Here is a 10,078-nt window from a genome sequence, read left to right as displayed (position 1 = left end):
CAAGTAAAACCCTGGTGGACTTCACCAATTTGCAGCATTAGCTATAAAAAAAAGTACCCAAGATTTGGAGAAAAAAACCCATAAACACCCCGACATTAGCAATATTCGTAGGGAACATCCTAAAACTGTAGAGATTACACAAAAACCCATGATTAAATAAAATTGTGATACCCCCCACCCCACGCCACACAAAAAAGGTCCCAGGACCCACAAAATTTTTCAAGATTAACTCATAAATGTCATAAATTTATAGAATAAACAGTGACATTTGAAATCTTTGTAGGAAGCTCCCCAAATCTCAAAGTGCACAAGATAAAACTGTGGAAATTTTATGGACCGTTGAATTTCTTGGATAAGCTTCCTAAGTCCTGCTTTCCAATTCAATGTAATTGTATTCCTACAAAACAAAAAGTAGGATTCTCAGATGCAAACTTGTGCATAAATTAATTAGAAGAAGAACTACCAGATTGACAACAAAAAATATATATATCAACTAGTTGCAAGTAATCAAACTAATATTAGAAAAAGGTACTTGCCCTTAATCAATTGCTATGGTCTTTATTCATTCATATCGTCTTAAATCTATAATCACAGCAACAACAATAGTTATAAACAATCATAAGTTGACCGCATAAAATATTTGGGACGGAAGCAAACAGTAATTTGAATTCGGTCATGTGCTTAATTTAATTGCGTTTGAAATTAAGGTAGATTGCTCGTCTTTGGATTGGCGAATAATTCGTGTTTTTAGTTAATTTGATTTAGGCTGCTTGTTTGGCGCTTCGTGAATATAGGAATTGAATTCCTATCAAATTAAGCAACATGTTCACTTTTATAAAGAATAACTTACGGTGACATGAAAACTTCTATCGACACTGAGAACAAAAATCGACTATAAATAATCATAGTATTAGGCTCTTTAATCTTTCATATAACTAATGATTATAGCTAGTTATTTATTGAATATTTATTTTCCTCTTTCCATCCCTTAACTTGAAAATATTTACGCATCAAAAACTGGTTTTTATTAATTTCTTGGGCCAGTGCAGAAGGCCCGTGTTTAATAACACTTTCGAGTTAAACGGGCTTTCGTACTTGAAGCAATGAAGCCCAAAGAGAGACCATGCGATGCCGGTCTACTAGTATGCTATTTATAGGTGTCAGAGATTGGGTTCCGAACTGACCTAGAAACCCACTTCCCCTCATCCTTGAAAGTCATCGCAATCCTCATCAGAGGTAATATTTGTCCTCCACAATTAATTTTTTTTCCCTCCGCTCTGTTTTTCTCTAAATCATGTTGTCATTCTTTTCCCACATGTTCAGAGATTTTTTCCCACATGTATTGGTAGTAGGTACTTGCATAGATTTGTTTTATTGTCTTTAAATCACCTACTTAGGGTATTATTTACTTGAAGTTCTTCGATCATGTTTGAGCCTAATTTTTTTTTCCGAAAATTAATTATTAGTTATTAATTCTTATTACTATATCTAGTTATAACCTTGTTTTATAATAGGTGCTTGCATAGGTTTGTTTTTCTTGTTTTTAAATTTTTTTTAATCAGCTATTTTGATTATTATACAATTGAAGTTGTTTGGTCATATTTGAACATAATTTTTTCCCGAAAATTTATATTGATGTGTAAAAAAAAATCAGATGGAAATTTAGGATATTGATTAGAGATCAAAATCTAAATCCAACAAATATTAGCGTTGGATTTTCAACGGTGTCTTCCAATTAGATCCATTAAGTTTATCTGAATCACTTAGGGCTCGTTTGGTACGCGGGAATGAGTGAGAATGGAATACAATTCCAACTTTTTTTTCATGTGTACCAAACACGATGCATTTTTTGATGTTAGAATTGAAATTCTCACTTCTTATCAATTCCCACTTTATGTGGGAATTGTCATTCCCAATCATTTAACAAGGAATTGATAATCCCACTTAAGTGGGAATAAAAATAATCAAATAATTTCCAATTATACCCTCCATAAAAGATACAAATAGATATAAATTTCCATATGAAAATTATTTTTATTAAAAATTATCTTACCTTAAGCTACTAGTACAAATATACAAATAAATATAAGCATGAATATAATATACGAACATTGTTCCTAAGTTAATTTATATACCACCGACCTTGCCTAGTTTCAATACCTTGTGATATTATTTTTTAATAAATCTCTGATATGTGCCTTAGTTCCAATATCTTTTAATAAATTTCTGTCGACTATAGATACTACCGTTTATATTAATTTTGGACATATGGATGATAAATTGCACTTTTTTTTCCCTTTATTTTTCCCTTAAACATGAAATCTCAAAATTTCTTTTAGCAGGAGATGTTGTGGAGAGTGCCCAATTATTCATGATTTAGTAGACACATTTTTCATACAATTTTGATGTTTTTAACTATGTTATCACGTTCTTTTTTTGCAATATTGTTGGCATCTAGATAAAAATAACTTTTTGACTATATGTGATATCTCTTTGAGGCATTCTTCTCTTCACTAGCGCACAATGATGTTAGTAACATTAGTTACTCGTACAAATAATAAACATGTAGCACTAAAAGTTAGAAAAGTGAAATTATAATTATTTATAATTAAAAATAATTTCTATGAAAATTATTTTCAATTTGTTAGCCAAAAATCCGAAATTGTTATCGAGACGGTATGCCAAAATATAACTATTACATGAAAATTTATTTCTCTAAGGAAAAAATATCATTTCTATAAAACTCATTTTTCTAAAAAATAAATTATTTAGTCATTTTAAAAATATTTTTAATGTTTTTAAAATTCTATGTTTTGGTAAGGACATTATTAGAAAACTAAATTTTATTCTCACTTGTGAACAAAGGATACCAAACGTGGGAATGAGAATAAGATTGTCATTCCTGTTTCATTCCTTAAACGCGCCCAAATATGAGAATGAGAATTTACATTCTATTCCCACATCTATTCCATTCCATTCCTACCTTCTTTCCATTCTCACTTGACTCTATTCCCGCGTACCAAACGAGACGTTAGAGAATTCTTGTAGTATCCAAACACGATCATCATACCTCACTAGGGCAATTATTTTTCCTCAATTTTAGGAATAGTATAATCTTAGATTTAAAAAAGATTACAAAAATTTAAACAGGGCATGCATTCTTAGATTTAAGAATGACCTTTTATTTAAAATAATCATCTAATCTTAGACAAATAGTTTTTTCTCATATACATAATTGTTCTTAAGATGTTTTATTTCCTCTTGAGGACGTATGCTATTATGTGCTGCGATCATGCGGCGTGTTTTAACCCACTAATTACTTGATCAACCGCTTAATGCTTCTTCTCTCTCTATCTCTAATTTCCCTCTTGATTTTATCTTTTTCAGGAGTAGTGTAAAATGTAAATGGCCTCATTTGATAGACTAACTGCCGATCTCTTGAAACTTATCACGGAAAAGATAGCTGATCATGCAGACATTCTTCGATTTAGTGCTGTTTGTAAAGAATCCCGCTCCGTTATCATGAATAATCTTCACTTGCTTCCACCAAAACTACCGTTGTGCCGATGTTGCCTCTCTACTAAACCCCGTCCCTTACCATTGCTAATGCAGTGTCGTGATAACGAGTGGGAAAACATCAACTTCTTTTCTGTTTTGGACGGGAGAAATCACGGGGATTTTCTTGTTCCAGAAATAGGAAACAAGTGGGTTGTTGGATCCTGTCATGGTTGGTTGTTCGTAGTGGATACCCAAGGTCGAGGCATTGAGCTCTTGAATCCATTAACGAGGGCCCAAATCCCTCTTCCATCCCTTGATGCATTTGAACATCCTAAAGGCGGTTTCACATATGGTGAATTCAATGATTTCGGGTTTGTAGAGAAGGCCATTATATCGTCAGATCCTTCGAGTAAGAGGAGAAACTTGGGTGATAATGATGACCACATAATAGCCACGGCAATCATCTCCAATTTCGGCGTGCTATCGTTTTGTAGGGTTGGAGAGGACAAGTGGACCAATGTAGAGGATTCCCTGATGCACATCCAAGATGTCATTTATTACCAGCGTCAGATATATGCTGTTAATGATCTGGGGGTAGCTGTGGTTTGCGATTTTGCAGGCGAGCAGAAGATGAAACAAATTGCAAGTGCACCACCCATGCTTACAGGGGAGAGATATTTGGTTGAATCAATACACGGAGATCTGTTGCTAGTCGCAAGATTCTATGATTTACGATACGATGAAGATGACGAAGACGATGGAGATGAAGGTGATGAAGACGAAGGAGATGATGATGATGAAGACGATGGAGATGATGATGAATGGGATGCGGATGACGGAGTTATGTATAGGACAACTGCTTTTTTGGTGTACAAGCTTGAACCTCTTGATGAGCCTGTCGAGCCTGAAGGTGTTTTCTTCATCACCCTCAATGGGATTGCAGAGAGAGGTAAATTCGAGTTTAAATGGGTTTTGGTTGAAAGCTTGGGTGATCAAGCTTTGTTTTTGGGTCAGAATTATTCGCAGTGTGTACCAGCAGTTGAGTATCAAGGATGCAAGCCGAATTGCATTTATTTTACAGATCATGGGTTGGGACATAGGAACATTGCAAGGGGGAAGGTGGCCGATGGGCTGATTGATGAGGATTCTATTTGTGATATGGGCATATACGATTTCGAATATGAACGCTTTCAAAGGTTTAAGAAACTAAATGTCAGGTACCAGGTTCCGCCGATTTGGATCTCACCAAATCCATTGTAGATCTTCATATAGTTTCTAGCATGTGATATTTCTATTTATGTAGTGTAGTTAATTTAGTTGGCCAGATACTTTAGTCTTGATTATGTTCAGTGCATGAATTGATATTTATTTGCTTTTCTGGGCAATTGATAATGTATGGTTGCCTTCCTTTATTTTACGGATGCTCGTTGCTTGTTGGTGTGTATGTAACAGAATCCGTAACTTTTGCGATACTCTGGAAATACTTCATCACTAGTTTCAGGCCCGTGCGATACACGGATTTGTTTAATATACAAAAATTGATGTAGCAAAAGAATGCAAAATAAAACAGTAATAATATATAAGTAGTCAGAAATGATACAACCTAAGCTGCATATATGTTTGACTTACTATTAAACTGTAAAAAAAATCAAAATATAATTTCCCTATTATCATAACAAAATAGATAAAATGTTTCATGTCTATATAATTAATGTTATAATATTTTGCTATACCAAGTAATTAGTATGTAGTATAAAGTTTAGTTCCAAACAAAATATTTAAAGCACCTTGAGATACCTGTCAAGTATATATCTATATGAATCAAGACAATAATTATCAATATATTGATAAACAAAATACCTATCATAATCATATTAAGTAGTTAGGTTTCTCAATGCAAAACCACAAAAAAATATGTAGTACATACAAAAGTTTACTAAATAAGTTTTTAGACCAGAATACTAAATATAAGTTTCAGACATCATGAATCAGATATAGATTTATCAAAAAGTACCTTGAACTCTCTGTAGAATAATCCAATTCTTTTTTTTCAATCTTGATCTGTTTTTGCTTTTTGTTGCTAGACATTTACGGAGAAATCAAGTCTACTGAAACTGAGTGCTTGACATCAGATTCCAACAAATTTCTCTTGCAAGGAGTAATGTTATCCGAGGAACAAATTTCAACTTCATTGTCACCAGTGACCGATAGCGAGCCATGTGTTTCAGTATAACATAATAGTTAGCATGTTAATGAGGTGGCAGGAAAAGATTGTTGTACAATTAATGTGAAGAATCAAGAAATCAATATTAAAGCGAAAAGAAATAGGCAATACAGAGTGATAATGGTGAAAGTTGTAGCAACAAAAGATACTACTCAAAAAGATATTAAAGAATTTGGTATTACATGGTGAAAGTTGTAGCAACAAAAGATACTACTCAAAAAGATATTAAAGAATTTGGTATTACATTAAGAAGGATTACTATGACAACCTATAATCAAAGAATTTGGTATTACATTAAGAAGGATTACTATGACAACCTATAATCAGAAATCTTCTCGGTGAATTCTAGTAAATAAGCTAGCTACTTTTCTCAATTAATCTATGGTTAAGTTTTTTATGATCAAATAAATGCATGGTTCAATTAAGTATTTAATTTTTTTTAATTTGTACATCAAGGAGAAGGTGGTGGAAGTTTTTGATGTAAAGTGTCAAAAGTTAATTAGAAGCTTCACGGGATTGACAATAGGTCATTGACAAATAGAACACAAGCCAGAAATAATGTTAACTAAACTTCAAGTTTTAATTTGTTTTGAAAACTTCTAAAACTCAAATGGTAAAAAAAAACTTGTATTATTAAAAGTCATTCTACTCATATGTTAGATAAGAATCTGACAATATATAATGCATCCTTTTAAAAAATCAAAAATTAATAACATATTCTAAACATTCTGGGAAAATAAAGGCATGTTTATTTTATCTATTTAGTTAGCATACTAATAAGATATGAAGAAAAGATTTTTGCACTGTTAATGTAGAATCAAGAGAACAATAATAAAACGAAATACAAAGTGATAAAGGTGAAAGAAGCAACAACATCAAAAGAGTGATTACTTTTGTCAGTCGTTCCCTCAATTAAAGAAGCAAAGTAAAGCTATTGAATTAAAACTTTTAATTCTTACAGAAAGGAATCAGAGTGATTATTTTTGTCAGTCGTTCCCTCAATTCGACTGCAGATTTGTGAATAAATTGTTTAGCTTCACGATCAAACAGAACAAATGATGTAGCACATGTATGGTCAATGACTAAAACCTGAACCATGTACCTGAGGAAACTCAAAAACTAAAATAAACCAATAAGAACTGTGATCTAAAGTGTACGTTGAAGATCCAGACATCCATTCATGAAGCATATGATGAAATATAACTTGTGAAGAAACTGACATACATACTTCCTAACGTACATTGGGATAACAAATCTTGCATTTTCATTGCATTTCTCACACCAAAATTTATCATTTTCAGCCTTTACCTTCCTTTGACATTTTTTGCAGGCATTGTAAAACCAATTTTAACTGTCTGAATTTTCTCTATAGTTGCTAATGTCACACATGTGAAAACCTGAGTTTTATTAAATAGTAAGAAAATAAAGTTATGAATAATTTGGTAGAAAATTATCAATTGTCTTCAGATTAGTTATCTAGTTTGCCACTAATCCCACATTTTAAATAAGCAGTGTAATATCAATAAAGTCACTTCTTCAAAATAATTACCTCTCGTGCCTCTCGAATTTCATCAAGTGTCTTCCGTTCAGTTAATAACAAAAAATCATCCTCGATGGAATAAGCTTTTTCAGTTGGAATCTGACTAAATCGTTGAGACGAAGAATCTTCCACAAGTTTCAGTCTTATGATAGTAAAATTAAATTAATTAGAAATAATATCAAATTGGGATAAAAGTACATTTGATGTTAAATTTACCATTCAATTGGGCGTTCAAGAATAATATCAAACCATAAGAGTATACGATAAGTGATATCAACTTTATTAACCATTTAAATAAGCTACTTTTATAGAAATGTATGGCAACCACGTTTTAAACTATATAGATACTAAAGATAAACATTAGAGAGAACAATTCCACAAAAGTAAGATGCATGAATGCTTAACAAAACTATCAAACCATTTGAGAAACAAATGATAGCCAGACACATTTGGTTTATATGATATAGCTAGAGCAAATCAAATCTTAGATAGCTTTTCCTTTGCCAAACAACCAATACAGTTTAAACTCATGTCTTAGATAATGGAGATAGCATAAATAATCTCATCATCTAAGCTGGATAGATCAACAGGTAGATTGAGATCCCAAATTCGAAGTGGTGAAATGAAAATAGAGATGATTACACTTATCCCAACCNACTTTGAAACCGCTTTAGCTAGCCTACTACTCGGGACATGTCCATACTTAACAGACACATGAACAAAAGAGCAAGAAGTAAAAAAGGAAACAAGAAAGTGAAAAACAAAATACTACATAGAAACATTAATCCTCTTCATTCGCCAAAAAGCAACAATATAATTCATGCACAATAAGAAATAAACTTAAAAACTTCATAATATAAATGACGTTACATAATTTTGCAATAGTTTACACATATTTTGGTACTATATTTTAGACTTGCATTGGAAACGATATTTTTTACATAACATAATCAATCGAAGTCTCATTTGTAAGCTCAAAATTTAAAAACATAAAAGACGAGGAAATCTTCCATAACTGAGCCGATCTACTGGTTAAAGTTGCTTGCATTATAATCATATATTGATCCGGATCTTGCGCTATTTTGGTACTTTATGTCTCATCCATGATTACTTGAAATATTAGAAAAAAATCAAAAATTTTAGTTAAAAGTACATACCTTTTCTACAAATTCCTCCTCCTTTTGCTATAAAAAAAACTCCTCCTTTCCTTCAAAATCAAAAATAAATCTTGAAAATTCAGAACAACTCATCTCAGAACACCAACTAAATAATAAAACATTAAAAGAATAAAATGCTTATTGTTATATTAAGACAATTATGGATATAAAATTACGATGACACACAAGTTTGCTTATTAGATAGTATAGTTAATGTAAAGAAAAGAAAAGGACTGTAAAATGAACCTGTAGATATGCCCTTAGTAAGAATGCTTGTAGCTGTAGCAAATAGAGTTGCATTAAAATAGTTTTTTGAAAAAAAAAGCTAAATATAGATCAAAAGAATCCTTTATCAATTATCATTTTCAAAAAAATCAAAAAATGTTAATTACTCTTATTGAGAAATATAATTTTCTTGATTAATATATAAGAAGAAAAAAAAATAAAAGACTATATAACATACCTGCTCATGTTATAAATTAGCTTAATTTTTCCTCCCAGTCTGGTGGCTAAACTATTTGGAGCTCTTGTTGACAATTTGAGGACACAACAAATAACAGAGGCAAAAACTCAAACACCTCAAATGCAAGAAAAAAGGACCCAGTTTTACATCAAAAGTTCCATGACTACAAAGTGCCAAGCTTTGATACAAAATTCGAAAAAGACCCAATATAGAAAAGGCGAAGAATAAGAGAAACCCATGAAGGAAAACTGAAGAAAAATGATTACTTATAAAAGAGAAGAGTTTATTAGTTTTTGAGCTTTAAACAACCACAAAAAGAATAGATAAAACATTCAAAATTGAGCTCGAAATCGAGTTGGCGGCGGTGCCTAGAGAGGGGGCAACAGAGGTGAAGAGGCGACAACAGAGGCGAAGGTACCATCAGCTCATGACGCTAGTGCTTGTAGAATTTGGGAGAAGGATGAGAGGGTTAATAGATTTTTGGAATACAGAGCATTGAGATATGAGATTGGTAATTACAATCATGGAGAAGTGGAATCGACGGGGAGAATACCAAGAGGCAGAGAGATTGAAACGCAGAGAGAGGGAAAATGTGTTGTGCGCAGCGGAAATTTCGGCAGAGTTTCTGGTGCACAATAATAGAGAAAGATCCCAATTAGAATTCTCGTCTCACCAAGGAGATAAGAATCTGAAGCGAATATCTCAACAAAGTGAGATATCGGCTCTTCCTCTCATCAGTTCTAGGACTGACTTGTCGAGGGATCCTAAAAAATGGCCACAAACTCAAACAAACTAATTTTACGTGGTTCGGCAAACTGCCTACGTCCACGGGGCAAGAAGGGGGATCTACTAATAGAAGGAAAGAGAATACAAATAGGGTTTACAATCTCTCAAATCTAAACCCTCAAACAATCTCTCAATCTCTCACAAAAGGGATACTAAAACGTAAAAGACGTTGCACAGAACTCCTCTTCAAAACAGCCAAAAAAGCAATCTGCTTTTCTCTCTCTGCTTTGCTTGCACGCCGCCCAAAAGTTTTCTTTTCACCCTCTGACTTCTGCTCTTTAGCCGCTGCAGCCGCAATTCAAAAGCTCCCCTTTTGCTTGCACTTTTCACCTCTGCAGCCGTCCTTTGCATGCTATCCCACCCCTCAAATTTGCACACCGCAACCCTAGGAACCGAACGTATATATATAG

The 10,078-nt window shown here is 32.8% G+C and overlaps 1 protein-coding gene and 1 long non-coding RNA gene across 2 annotated transcripts; one reads left to right on the top strand and one right to left on the bottom strand.

The window, feature by feature from the left end:
• On the bottom strand, positions 339–9,471 carry LOC109849576. Its single transcript, XR_002249168.1, has 3 exons — positions 8,883–9,471; positions 8,420–8,469; positions 339–397 (listed from the first exon to the last, which is right to left on the bottom strand). It is a non-coding gene; the product is annotated as an uncharacterized LOC109849576 (long non-coding RNA).
• LOC109849575 (putative F-box protein At5g55150) lies at positions 1,162–4,913 on the top strand. The gene is made up of 2 exons (XM_020419420.1): positions 1,162–1,236; positions 3,388–4,913. Exon 2 carries the CDS (start codon positions 3,406–3,408, stop codon positions 4,756–4,758), a length of 1,353 nt encoding a protein of 450 aa, XP_020275009.1. The 5' UTR covers positions 1,162–1,236; positions 3,388–3,405; the 3' UTR covers positions 4,759–4,913.

Source organism: Asparagus officinalis, chromosome 7 (assembly GCF_001876935.1).
Source record: "Asparagus officinalis chromosome 7, Aspof.V1, whole genome shotgun sequence".
NCBI lineage: Eukaryota > Viridiplantae > Streptophyta > Magnoliopsida > Asparagales > Asparagaceae > Asparagus > Asparagus officinalis.
This window is presented reverse-complemented; position numbering and strand designations above follow the sequence as displayed.

Excerpts from the sequence above, each read along its gene's own strand:
- LOC109849575 (XM_020419420.1), top strand. The coding sequence starts at position 3,406 with ATGGCCTCATTTGATAGACTAACTGCCGATCTCTTGAAACTTATCACG.